Below are 14,269 nucleotides of genomic sequence, written 5' to 3'. Positions count from 1 at the left end.
ATAGGGCTGCCACTTGTCAGATTTTTACCGGCATGACTAAAAAAAAATTCACGAAAATTAGGAAAATCACCCAAAGTTGGTATTTTCTCCTTATCAGTACATATGTAAACGCAGGAAGATCCAATGTTTACAGCTGCGTGAATGATTCCTTATTCGTAATTAAACAAAGATCGAAGAGCCATATTAAAAATAAACACAGACGAGTTTGTATCAAATTATAGTTAAGTAACACGTGCGGGCCTTTGCATCATTTTATACAGACTCGTCTGCATTTATTTTATAACTTTTTTGTACACGTTTTTAAAAACGGAAACAAACGTCCGGTGTTTTTTCCGGGAAAGGCGGCAACTCTAGGGAGTCGTACAGAGTTCGACGGCGGTCATAATTTTTCCACGAGGGGAGACCACTTTCTAAACATAATTACGCTGTACCAATGAGAAACAGCCCCTCTTTGTACTTTCAAAGGTGTCGTTACCCATCAGTCATCGTTGGCCCGCCCCCAACCGGACGTGCCTTTTAATAATGAGCCCGGGAATGCACGGGGGGGTTATGGGTAGATAGACGTAAGGCACGCAGAACGCCATGACGCATTACCGAGGTGATATAAACTGCGCCAGCTTCAGCTCCACGCCAGTCTGTGTTAGTCTAGTCTGAAATCGAGTTAGTCAGGCCTCTCTAACCGACGCCGCCATGTTGAACCGCAGCTGCCTTCTTGGAGGAGCGAAGAGGAGCGCCGTGCTGCAGCTGAACGTGTGCTGCGGAGGGCCACGCCCCCCGCTCGGGGAAGCGGACAGCGGGTGTAGCGACGGCTACAGCTCGGACTCCACTTCCAGCCCCTGCAGCCCGACTACGGAGTCTCCTCGCTTCCTGGTACCGGAAGCCTCCCCGACTGCCACCGTGGACAAACTCTATCGCCGCACCCTGGGGCTGCTCCGGGACTACTACCACGAGTGCGCCGAGGGGAAGAAGTCCAAGGGAGCCACCGACCCCGCCCTTAGCACTCTGCGGAGGGTCGGGTGTTCCGTCATGGACAAGCACCAGATGGCCTTCGATGGTGAGAAATGGGGAGGGTTTGAACAAAAGCTACACCGACCGGTTAAAATGTTACTGTTCAAATCGTATTGTTGGTTTATTGAAAATAGCAAGAACCCAGGAACAAGTATTGAACCAGCGAGAGGTCTCCATTATTTGCCGGTAGCATGAAAAGCAGGTGGGGCTGTTCAAAGGGAAGTCAGATCACCAAGCTTATTCGATGCTGTTACCCATGAATAGCTCTGGTTATATTGTATGCGCCAGGCTTGTGTCTCTAGTGGGGCAATGAGGAGCTGCATACAATTTTGACAAGAAGCGAAGTACACGCCCCCTATGGTCTGCACTGAGCCCTTCGGGTCCATCTGGTAACAGATGGCCTGCACAAAGCTAAATAAATGTGTTTATTTCTGGTAGCTGCCCACATTGATGTTCGTAATATATTGTTTATTGCTAACTGAGCCTGTCCCCTCAAGCACCACCCCCGGCATATGTGGCCTCAGAATTCCATTTACCGCTGTTCCTACATGTTTTCGATTTATTTGCGCTCTCACGAGATTCTTTAATTGCTGGCCTTCCAGCTTCTGTCAAAGCCATATTGGTAGGAGTGATTTTTAAGAGCTTGCAGTAAATTGTCACCTCCCTAAGCATGTTTGGGTCCTGAGCTTGTATTTTCTGCACCCTCACTGGGTAGAGTATGATTCACCTAATGGATGGTTTGTCCCCTTCCCTCCTGTAAATAAAGTGGTTCCCGAGGAGTTGTATAGAAGTTGTCATCTTGCTACACACAAATGGTCCTTTATGCAGTTACTTAACGAAGTCCACGTTCGGTGTAGTTAACAGTGTATTATTATTTTATAGCAATATTGCCTATCCATAGTGTGAACTTGGTATGTATTTGGGCTGTCGACTGTAGAACTACTGCTAGCCTGTATTCGTCTATTAAATTGTATTCTGCTGCCTCGTACCTGTGACGTGTTTTTTTTCTTTGGTAATTATATATTGTTACCTTATTTCTGCTTTAGGGCTTTGACTGTAAAGCCTCCACCCAAGACTAAATGTCTCCTTGCCCATTTAGTGCGCAGCTTTTGTGCCTCCATCCTAAATGTATGTCGGTGATCACAGCGAGGAGCTGCCTCCTTAATGTGCCTGTCAGCAGTCACAGTGAGGAGGTGCCTCCTTCCAAAATGTCTGTCAACAGTCACTGTGGCGATCTGCCTCCTTCCATAACGAGCTACCTCATTTATTGTGTCTGTTGGTGAGGAGTTTGGGGTCCTCCTGCTTTCTTTCTTACTGTGCCTGTCGGTGATCACTGGGAAGCTAGCTCATCTCTGGACCAGTATGGCAGCTACGAGTTAATTCAGCACAAGGCTATTCACCTCCTCACCAGGCCCACGGGATCATCAGCAGACCTGTGGGAAGCCATTTGGCTACATCAGCTCTGGTTCTCCCCTCCTCCCAGCGGCCCTCCAGTTTCCATCTCGACACTTCCTCATTCAATATTTATCGTTCCAGAGAATCCGGCCTGCTATAAATAGCCGAGCCCCGTATTTCCGGCCATTAATAATTCTTTACTGCCCTAGTCGCTCAGTCCGTAGTTCTGTTCTTGGTCTGTACTTGTATTAGAAGCTCATTCGGGGTGTTCTGGGTTCATTCTGGTGTGTGATCCTTTATTGATGTGGGAGTTATCCGCTTTATTGTGTTTTCTGATGCCACTAGTCGTTGCTTAATTTAGCGCCAGATGGCGATCGACAGATCGGGTGTGTTTTCAGTTTGTGTTCTTTGTATATCCTCTCTGGTCACTGCGCGACATAGCCTTTGTTGCTAGAGCTGTGTTGTGTAGGCTGAATCTCCCTTGGGCCTGGTGGCTTCTGCTCATTGCTCTATTGAAGCTCTCTTACGGTTGGCGTCCGTCTAGTCTGTTGGTCACTGAGAACTTTTTCTGGTTGTAAAGAGCCTGAGAGTTGCATGGTCTCACTGGACATTGCGCCCTGGGCTTCGGGTGTATTATGAAGATTGAAGCTCCCTTAATGCGCACATTTGTGCAGCTCAGGGTATAAGTAGCCTGAAGGTTTCGAGCTTTCTCTGTGTAGTTTTACAAGGTCTGTGTTGTATAAAGCTACCTAACCATGTTTCTTGGTTAAGTTTTCTGTCCTTTGGATCCATGATAGTGGCTTAATCTGTTTCAGACGGGAGGATTCGAAAACGGCAGCTGAATTTAGTGTCTGGAGCTCAGAGTTTATTAGGACGTCAGACACTTTGTAATTGTTGAACTTACCACGCTCCTTTAACGACGCTACACCTCACATTGCCATAGTGAAAGATGTTGAGTTTTAGAGTGATTCTAATCATTGTCCTTCTCTGTGTTGGCCTGTGGCACTCATTAGCCTTTGGTTCCTGTAGTTTCCTGTGTGTGAGGTGATGACTGAAGCTTGGAGTCTCCATGTTTCACAGGGTTATTTTTGCAGTGCCTTGTGATTGCTCCTTGGAGAGTTTGGATCTCTTTGCTACATTTTTTGGGGATAATCAACTTTATTGACATTTCCAATACCAAGAACAAAAGAAAGGCAGCCATAAAGTACACAGCATAATGACATCATCACCATCGGACATTAGGAGTCACAGACCAAGAAAATTGTCCTGAGACATATCTGCAAAGGGAAAAAAACAATCGTAGGAAGGAAAAGCAAACACATTTTAAGACAACAGATTTAACCACTTGCCCCATATCCTAAACTTTTCAGGGCATCCCCTGGCCTCAAAAAGGGGTTCCTTCTGGGCCGCACACCAATCCACCCCTCTGCGCCATTTATGCACAGTGAGAGGTTTAGATTGGGACCAGGCAGCGGCAATGTCCCGTTTAGCAACCTCCACAGCCGTACCCAAAAAGCAACCTCCACAGCTGTACCCAAAAAGCATTTATCTGCCCGAGAGCCTTCCAGTCCATCAAAAAAAAACAGGAAGCGGCACAGGGGATCATGGGGAACCTGCCAACCCAGTGTTTGTGGAAGTTTATATTCTATACCTACCCAAAAGGAGGTGAGACCGGGACATTGCCAAACCATATGAAAGAAATCGGCTAGAGCATGGCCACATCAGGTACATTCCGGTAGGGGACGCAAACCTGCCCTATGTAGGCGTACCGGGGTCAGATATGCTGTGTGGAGATAATGGAGTTTGGTAAGGCGCAATCTGGAGAAGGAAGTTAGAGTTTTGAGAGCCATGAGGGCATCGCGCCAGTCTGCTTCCTCTAGGGGGCCCACCTACTCCTCTCAACATGTTCGCAGCACGTCTAGGGTAGCTGGACCATTATTCGCCAGTAAACGATATATCCAGGAGATTCCCCCTTTCCCAAATTTCCCATCATGACCTGCGCCTCATGCGGGCTGAACTCGGGAAGTGGGGTACCAGGGGAGACCTGTGCAAGGAGGGCATGACGAAGTTGCAGGTATTTATAAAGCTGTGTCGAGTAGAGGGAGTGGTGTTTTTGCAGATCCGCGAAGGCTCGGATGTGGTACCCAACCCAGACGTCCCCAAGAAGTGATTCCGGTTTGGTCCCACTGGCGAAACCCCTCGAGGGCCGATATCTCCAGTAGCCAGGTCCCATGCCACATGGGGGTATGTTTCTTGTCCCATTGAGTATATCGCAGGGCTGAGCGCCACGCCAAGACCGCCCTGGTGATGGGAGGAATAGTCAGTGGGATAGGGTGGCCGAATAGGTAGGCCTGCAACTGAGGGAAATCCATGACCTCGCGTTCAACTCGGTAGGCCGGATCAGACTAGCCCCCAGCGAACCAGTCGTGAATGACAGTGAGTCGGGTAGTGAGATAATAAAGGTGGAGTTTGGCCATTCCCATACCTCCATCATAGGGAGGTATCAAACTACAGGCCAGGGACATACGTGGTCTGCCGTTCCCCCCACAAAACTTTGTAATAACCTCATCAAACTCACAAAACCAACTACCTGGAAGTTGGAAAGTAATATTCTGTAGAATATATAAAAAAAAGGGTAAGGATAGTTTTAAAAAGTGACCCTCTACCGAGCGGGACTGCCAGCGTTTAAGATCGGATTCAGCTTTTGTAACCAGGGGAGTGAGGTTGAGAGCCCATTCCAATTTGGTGAGCAGGGTTATCCAAATCCCCAAATATTTAAACGATTGTCTCCGCAGGGGGATTACAGACTGCCAGTCAAAGCAGGATTGTGAGGGGGGAACCAAAGTGGATTCCCTATGGTTGAGTTGCAGGCCGGAGACGTCCTCGTAGGACCGTAGCACCTCCAGACAGCGTGGACCGGAATGCTCCGGATCTGCCAGGAAAAGGACGTCGTCTGCATACAAAGCGATCTAGTCTGTCTTTTGAGAACCTTGAATCTGAGGATCAAATCGTATGAGACATGCAAACGGCTGCATCGCCAGAATGAATAATTGTGGTGAGAGGGCAGCCCTGACGGGTGCCTCTGCAGATGGGGAACGCTTCAGAGAGGACGCCATTAATCAGGACCCTCGCCTTAGGGTTCGAGTATAAGACCCGGATGAGACTCCGAAACCCGGGGCCGAAGCATATTGAGATCAGAACATCCCCCAAGTAGGACCAGTCTACGGTATCTAATGCCTTCTCAAAATCTATTAGAAGCAAGGCCAAGTATGGAGTGAACCCTTGGCGATGGGCTTAAGCCCAAATGGAGGAGTCTAATACAGTGGTGAGTGCCACGTGCAGGCATGAAGCCGCACTGGTCGGGGTGGATCAACTCGTGTAACAAGGGGCAAAGACGTTGGGCCAGGACTGTGGCGAAGAGTTTCATTTCAGTGTTGATAGGGGAAATTGGACGGTAATCTGCGCAAAAGAGGGAGGGTGGATGGGTCTTTGGGATGACCACGATGGTGGCCATGTCAGTCCCTGGAGGGAATGACCCTTCCTCAACCACATGCTCGATCTCCTTTGCTAATTATTGTTGTCTTTTCTTGGAGTTCCTCATGGTCTCCACAGCTCCCTTCAGCTTGGAGCTACCTTAAATATGAACTGCTTCTTGTGTTCCTGCTGTTCATTCATGGTGTCAGAACCTTACTATGGATCAGTGTCCCTGGTGCGGTCCCTGTCGGAGCATGTAATGCTTCATGATTAGGATCTCCTTGTTCATTAACCCCTTCAGTGCTAATGACAAGGGTAACTCGTCATGGAGTTTCCATTGATTTCAATGGAAAGTCAATGGACCTACTCGCACACCCCTTAGCATCCAAGTGGTTAATATAAGTAATGTTCTCTTTTGTTCTGCGAGAAGCTCACACACCAACTAATCGTTTCTTTTTTTGAAAGAATCTCCTCATGGTTGACATCTCCCAGGATAATATGCTCTGAATAGTTCAGGTGCATGATGCGTAGCATGGTGTCGGCTAATTGACTGAGAGCTGGCACCTCCATTGTCATTAATTTGTTAGTAGCTGGTTGTGGTCTACCATATTAACGTTCTGAAAAACAGAAATAGACAATGTTGAACCTTGCTGTGTTCTTGGTTTGCTTTGTTCAGACTTCATAGAATCGCTTACGTGGCTGAAAGTTTTTTTAGACCAAATCATTGTTTCACATCACCTGGCATGTTTCTGGAAGGGTGAACACTTTTAATATTTCCTGACTTTGCAAGTTTCCTTGAGGACTAGTCTTTTTGCGTTCTTACTTTACTATGACGCCAGGTGAGCGAATGTTGTGGTCACAGAAATGTAATAGGACGTTATAAAGAAGTGTTCTTGCTCTTGAGTGGGACCAGAAACCTGGTGATTTATTTGGTCTTCATGTTTGGGTTCAGCGTATTAGTCTACGCTCTTCAACTCCCAATAAGCCTACCCCATATTGCAGCTGTTTGAAAGTTTAAGGGGGATGCAGTGGGCTGTTGGTGAGTGAATATTTCTGCTTGGTACATTGTCGGAGAGCTAGTCTTTACCCCAATAGGCCTTGTGGAGAGGGTACAGGACCTATTCAAAGGGATCTTAACAGAGGGCTGTCTAGTTCTACTTTGATATGGTCACCTTTTGATAAGGTTGTACAGACTACTTAGTTTTGCAGTCTCTCGTATCTGTCGAGTTTTTGTTCACCTTGCATAGATAATGCCACAAACATTTATCCATGCCAGGATTAATGTGTGCGCTTCTGTGATTAGTTTAGTGTAAAACTAATTTTTCGAAGCAAACCATTGCTTGTTGATCCTTCAGCCAGTGACTGACCTGTAGTGCAAACAAGGATTGGACATTAAAGGTGATCCCAGTTTCATCCTTACCATGTCTTTTGAAGCTGGAGTTTATGCTTTAAATGTGGCTGGAACCTCATGGTATTTCGTGTTTTCCATATTGGCAAGATTTTATGGCCTTTTAAAGAGGGTGAACTTTAATACTCATTATAATTTAGGGGTACATTTTTGGTAGTGTTTTGATCTAATGGTTTCTTCAGGCCATACAGCACCATGTATATACTGTTTTCCTTGTAGCACCACCCTGTGTTCATATTGCTCTAGAAATGTGACTCCTAATGGGTGAGAATTCCACATTCGGCCACTCCAAATTTCGATTGGTGTTTTTTAAAGTTTTTTTTAGCAAAGCTACTAGATTTTCTGAGTGTCTTTAGGTAAAATCATCCTTCTATATCTAATCTTGAGCTTGTCCTCTTGGGTTCCATAGAAAAAGGGGACTATTGACACTGTTGCTTCAATCACATGAGACTTATGAGACATTCCAAACTGGTGCGGTGCGCTTCAGCTCCCCCATCAGGAGTATGATCGCCAGGATGTTGGTGGTTTTTATTTATAAGCCCTATTTCCTGCTAATAACCCTTTCTGTAACAAATCAGGCACTTGGGTAATTAAACCTCAATTTACATTAAAAGGAGCCTTTGTTAAAGACTCAGTTTGTGGATTCCTGTATCTTGTAAGCTGACTAGGCAGGAACGGCTTTTTAACCTGTATGTAAAACACAGCAAGTGTTTTCACTAAACCCTTTATCTCCACAAGTTTGAGACAGCCATGCATACCTTCATAACCTCCACAAATACAGATAGTGTCCCTAGACTGTTGTCTGGGCATTTGTTTTAATCTTAAATATCTCCCTCTGCCCTTACCCTCTCCTTAGATCGAGACTGCTGCTGTCTGCTCTGCCTTCTGTGCTACTCACACTTAGGAGTAATGTCTCATACCACATCTGATCCTCAGTCTAAATGTTCACATTTTGTTCATGTGAAGTTTGTCTTAGGGGAAAGAGATGGATTTCCAAATGTTAGTACCCAATCTCTAAAACAAGATTACCCCAAGCCTTTAGAACAGGTTTTCATCTTATCATTTGGAGTACCCAGTTCTTTTTGTTGTATTTTTCAATGTTATCTGCATTGGGTTGATGGTTTGTTATAATGGTGGCGCGCTTCCTTTTGGCTTTCATGGGTGGTGGTTCAGAGAGCTCTGATCTGTTGTCTTGAAGACCAAAAGCTCTTGTTTAATGCCCGACAATTGCCCTTTGAATCCGTAATGGGTGAGAAATATACCCTTGTTTTCCTTATAGTGGACTGAGTTGCAAATGGAGCAAGTTCTAATCTAGTGCTTACAACCCGCTTTCGGCTGAGATGCCAAAGATTGTTCAAGACTGGTAAAAACTGGTCTCTGCTGCAAGCTTGATGCACCCGCATAATGCCTCAGAAGACAACCCTGGTGCCTTATACCTGATGCCTTATGGCATCAGACATGGGGATTTCAAATAGTTATTGAAATGTAGACACTCGTGGAGGGGGCGGCAGTACACATGTTGGTAATGTATTTATTGCTTGAGTCTCCTCCCCTGAAGACATCAAAACACTCAGCATAACCCTACAAAAAACCCAAAACTGGTTAACCTGCAACTGCCTCAAAGTAAACTCACTCAACTGAATTCCTCCTAATCGCCCCCCCGTCACAAATCATTAACAAATGGATGAAGCAGCTAACGGCCTTCAACTGCCTGTCTCAGGTCATTGATTCCGCGAGATCACTAGGAATTATTCTCAACAAGAAGCTTAACATGCAGAACCACATTAGTGTTGCCACCAAAGGAGCGACTCTCAAAGTGAACATTTTAAGAAAATTAAAACCCTTCCTGCCCCCCCAAGGACCTCAATTCTGCCATCTGTCCTAGTGATTCCCAGGCTAGATTATGAAAGCGGAACCTTAGGCAGCTTGCCCAATTCCAGGACGACTCCCTCTAGGTCCTCCTCAACTCTGCGTCACGGCTCATCACTGGATCGACAATAAACAACCAAATCACCCCTGATTTGAAATCACTCAACGGGCAAGAATTCAGCTAAAAATTGATTGCATGCATGACCCACAAAACCCTACACTACAACACCCAATGTTCTCTTGCTCAGAAGCTTAAACTCTGTGGGTTGGTGACACCTCAGATTCTCCAAAAAGGAAACCTACAAGAGAGCCTTCTCTGGAATTGTCCTGGGAATTTGGAACTCCCCCCCCCCCCCCCCCGAACTAAGACTGAATCCCTCAACTGCATCTTTCAAGAAGGAAGTTAAACTACTACTCATGAACACATTTCTGCCCAGGTTCCTTGGAACTCTTCTGGCTGAGCTTACCTGGACTCGTCATCTTCGCTCATGATTACGGCACGCTTGTTATATTACTGTTTTGACATCTGTCCTATCATGGACGCGATCCTGCCCTCTTCGGGGATATGCCATATTATGTACTTCTGTACTGGTATATTGATTGTATATGTCTGTTCTTTAACATGTGTAAAGCTCTCGGGTACCTGCAAAGGTCTTGTTTGCACTATATAAAACCTTGAAAAGAAATCTATGAATGTCTTTAACCTTTTAAGCAGTTTATAGTTTGTCCGTGGCACTTGTGCCACTTTTAGTCTTTGTAAGACTTGGAACATATTTGTTGATGCCCTCTTTGTTTCTCTACAGGGATGCTGAGGAAACTCGACATAAAAAAACCAGAAGATCTCAAACCTGTGATGTCAGTTTCGTCTCATATGTTTGAAGATGGCGTGACAAACTGGGGGAGAATTGTTGCACTTATTAGCTTTGGTGCACATATCGCAAAGCACCTGAAAAACATACATCTGGAGAACAGTATTGATACCTTGGCAGAGAATTTCACCAACTTCCTAATGACCAGTAAACGAGACTGGATAGTTGCACAGAATGAATGGGTGAGTTTATTCACTTGTTCAGTGTTGAATATATACGGTCACATTTGTGTTTGCAGGAATCTGGGTCCTAGGTGCTGATCTTTTATTTCCTTCAAAGTTCTGGAGTGATGGGTTGCTGGAGGTTTTGATGAGGAGTATAGCTGCTGTTTCACTTGCATCAGAGCTTTCTACATAACTCATCCAGTGGTTTATCACATGTGCCTGCCTGATGCTGTCCTGGACCTCTACAGTACTAGGCAGGCACCATGTCGCTGGATGCAACAATACTAAGTTCTAACATAACGCAATGCCTCCAAAACCTAGCATATCTTCCTAGGGAACTTAAACCTCTAGAGATGGCACGAACAGGGGGTATTTTTTAGTGGTTAAATGTCCGTTCCTTGATGTTTTTTATGCAACAAATGTCTAAATTGTTCTTTGAACAAAAACAAGCACACATGCTTGCACACATGCTTGCACACATTGCTCACACTGAGAGGTTACTTCTCGGAGAAAAGGGGTATTTTAAACTCCTGTAAGTTTGAGAGATTGTTATTGGAATGCTGAGGCCACTGAAACGGTACAAAAGGGGGTGGTGATGGACGGAGCATCTGAACCAATCAAACACTCACACCCGGTCAAAGGATCTTGGTTTAATCCATCACCGTTCTTTAGCCCACTCTGCCACCCCAGTTCAGACATGGCCATATGCAAATCAGTCTGACCCTGTGCCTCATGGGAACAGTCCAGCCTGAACTGCCAAGCCATGCCTCCCCTGAACCGGAAACAAGCTTCCGAGGACCGGATTCTGGCATTACAGCCGCCTTCAACCCGGCTTGCTTGAATCCAGTGGCAAAGTGAGCAAGGGACTCATGTCTGAGCATACCCTGCCACACTTGTGGCGGCCAAAGCGGTACAAAAGGAAGTGGTGATGGACAGAGCATCTGAACCAATCAAACACTCACACCCAGTCAAAGGATCTGGGTTTAATCTATCACCGTTCTTTAGCCCACTCTGCCACCCCAGTTCAGACATGGCCATATGCAAATCAGTCTGACCCTGTGCCTCATGGGAACAGTCCAGCCCGAACTGCCAAGCCATGCCTTCCCTGGACCGGAAACAAGCTTCAGAGGACCGGTTTCTGGCATTACAGCCGTCTTCAGCCCGGCTTGCTTGAATCCAGTGGCAAAGTGAGCAAGGGACTCGCGTCTGAGCATACCCTGCCACTGAAACAGCAGGTGAAAAGATGGGTTTAGAATGGGGATTTTGGCAAGAGCAGGCGGTTCATTGCTTTGAGAGGGTGGAGGGAAGGACTCCTTGATGTGTTCTTTGTGTCCTCAGTTTGTTTACTGTAACCAGGTTACGAGATTAATGTATTTTCGGTCCCTTGGTGCGAGGGTTACAACTAGGGCTCTATAATAGTTTTAGGGATTTCCCCCAGAAATGCTCAATTCATTGTCAGGTCTTTGCCTGGAGTTGTTGCAGAACTTTATATGTGTTTGTCTTGGGTTCCTTAACAGTGAAATGCAATGAGCTGGTCTTGGGGGTTGGCATTCATTGTAACCTGGTGGTGTGCAACGTTATAATTTAGTTATTAATGTGTGATCTCTTCTCTAGGATGGTTTTGTGGACTTCTTTCACGTTGAAGATGTAGAAGGAGGCATCAGAAATGTTCTCATAACGTTGGCGGGTGTAGCCGGAGTTGGAGCAAGCTTGGCTTACATGATAAGATGAAGCACCTTAAAGGACAATTCCCCTCCCGGATGGTTTTCCGAACTGTTGGTAGTATTTGCTGCTCTAACATTAATGCTGCAATTGCCACAAGGACCACGCCTGTACATCCCATGTACTGCAGAGAAAGGTTAGGCCAAGTAAGTGGAGAACAGGTCAGTCCATGTTCTTTGGCCACGCGTGAGCAGCCAGTGGGCAGAAAAAGTAAGAACCAGACTTCTATTCCTGGGACAACAGAGACATTGCATATCCGCTCATGAAAGTTGACTCCACCATCACAGGAGTCTTTCATTATTGACTTTGTACATTGTATATTATATAAATATATATTTTTACAAAGAATCCTTTGGTTTCCCGTGGCATCTGTTTACCTGCGTGAGAGTCTGGGAGGGGAAGGATGCAAGTCCTGCCATTTCATGCATTTCACAATGCAAGTTTGGTTATATGTATGTATGGAACATTATTTGCTCTGCGGTCGTGTTTTGGGGGAAACAAATTAGATATATTTTTGTATTAATGAGAATAAAGCTGACATAACCACCTCCTTTGTATATGTAAGCAATTCGCCGCCCCAGTTTCCATTCATGTTTTGATGATCACCTCAAAATTCAGTTGCCCAAAGTTATGTGGGAGAAGTGCCTAGTGCATTCCTGGATGGGGCTGTTCTAATGCTGCATACATCTGTCTCCATCAACCCTTTTGCAAGGAGATTGTCTACCATGGATATTCTGCCACAAGTGGTGTGATGCGATGTTTTTAAGTTCAGACTGCTAAATGAGTAATATATTTGGTATATGAAACTATTTCACATTTAACTTTTGTCTATTTTTCTGTTAATTTTTTTTACCACAGAACCTTTTAGTAAATGTATCTGCACAGAATATTGTCAGATGTAGTTAACCTAAATGGCGAAAATGTACCTCAGAATTCTTGTCTGTCCAGATGTTTGAACTGCCTGTTTCGCCCTTGGATGCCCACCAACAAGCAACCTTTAGTGAACTGTGTGAAATGAGCAAATTGTAATCCTCTGTCACAGCACAACTAAATCACATTGAGTTAGGTACTCATCAGTGCAAACTCTGTAAACACCCAGAATGGTTCACAGCCCATTAGGTTTTATTTTATTTCACTTAAAACATTTTAATTTTGGGATGAGCAGTTAGTAGAATTTAACATTCCATTTGTTTGTTTCAGATGTTCAATAAAATACTTGACTCAAAGATAAGCTATTTCTTTTTCATAATAAACCTCAAAAGGCATATTGTTTAGAGCGAGGACACTTATTCTGCGTAAAACCTGTTGTGCCCTTCACACTATTAATGCTTGAGAGTGAGGCTTCGTTAGTGCTAGGTAGTTCCTCTAATGAAACTGGTGAGTCTGTTTTAAATAGGAAGTTCACTGTTCAGCACACGACCAATGTTTAGTGGAATGCAGGTTTGTGAAAATGTGAGTTTAGCAGTAGTCTTCTCTTTTCATTTCTTATATCAGCTACTTCATGAACATTTAGCCTCGCTCTAAAATTTGTTTTACGTATTGTTATATTTTTACTTGATGTTTGTGGCCCAGTGACTCGAACACTCTTCTCATTGTAGTCAAAAAGTTCACCTTCTAGGGTGTTTTAAAGTTAAGGAACAGGAGCTTGTTTGATGCCTCCAAATGAACCTTCAGTGAGAGGGTATTTCTTTAGTTGTAAAAGCACTAGAAGCCTTTTTTTGTGCGAGATCACACACTTACGTTACACATGGACACAAGATGTGCTAGGCACTCGTGAGCAAGGATATAAGCATCACCGAATTACCACAATTATGGATCAGCTTATGAGAGTGACCCACATGGTGTGGGATTGGGGCAAGTGTGTGGAATCTAGAGAAGTTAATGTTAGCTTCGATCTAGTATTGAGATTGCGGTGTTCCTCGTCCGTATTTTTCTGTGTAAATGTTTAGCTGTCCCAAAACGGGCTACACCTTTTATTTGTTCAACAACTATAATTGCTTTGTCAGTTTAATGAGATCTCAAAAAATGGTGCTACTGTCAAATGTGCTTACCGATGGGAGATCACCCATTGTCAATAAACAATTTGTTGTTTCACTGTGAATGGTTTCTCTCCACTGCTATGTTCAATGAAAGTCACCAGTGTTCACTAGGAATATTTTGTATGACTTTGTTTTTCTAACCCTTAATCTTATTTTAAAGAGCTTTCTGCTGAACGGCCGTTAGTTCTACCATCGTTTTGCAGATAGGTCAACAACTTAGGTATGCAACCACCTGTCCTGGGTATAAATCGCCTCATCTGCAGCTCGTAACCAACTCCTATCAGTCACTTCTGGAAATCCAATCGGACTGCTTCCCATTGC

At 44.9% G+C, this 14,269-nt stretch overlaps 1 protein-coding gene across 1 annotated transcript; it reads left to right on the top strand.

The window, feature by feature from the left end:
• The first annotated feature begins 594 nt into the window (after window positions 1–594).
• MCL1 (MCL1 apoptosis regulator, BCL2 family member) lies at window positions 595–14,010 on the top strand. Its single transcript, XM_078669858.1, has 3 exons — window positions 595–1,054; window positions 9,958–10,205; window positions 11,802–14,010. Exons 1-3 carry the CDS (start codon window positions 691–693, stop codon window positions 11,916–11,918), a joined length of 729 nt encoding a protein of 242 aa, XP_078525984.1. The 5' UTR covers window positions 595–690; the 3' UTR covers window positions 11,919–14,010.
• Window positions 14,011–14,269: the final 259 nt, after the last annotated feature.

Source organism: Lissotriton helveticus, chromosome 12 (assembly GCF_964261635.1).
Source record: "Lissotriton helveticus chromosome 12, aLisHel1.1, whole genome shotgun sequence".
NCBI lineage: Eukaryota > Metazoa > Chordata > Amphibia > Caudata > Salamandridae > Lissotriton > Lissotriton helveticus.
The sequence above is the reverse complement of the archived record's forward strand: the minus strand, read 5'-3'. Positions and strand labels throughout refer to the sequence as shown.

What these genes read in the sequence shown, in the direction of transcription:
- MCL1 (XM_078669858.1), top strand. Translation starts at nt 691, where the DNA reads ATGTTGAACCGCAGCTGCCTTCTTGGAGGAGCGAAGAGGAGCGCCGTG. An exon ending in GCACCAGATGGCCTTCGATG is followed by an intron (nt 1,055 to 9,957) that starts GTGAGAAATGGG and finishes GTTTCTCTACAG; the next exon opens with GGATGCTGAGGAAACTCGAC. An exon ending in TAGTTGCACAGAATGAATGG is followed by an intron (nt 10,206 to 11,801) that starts GTGAGTTTATTC and finishes TCTCTTCTCTAG; the next exon opens with GATGGTTTTGTGGACTTCTT.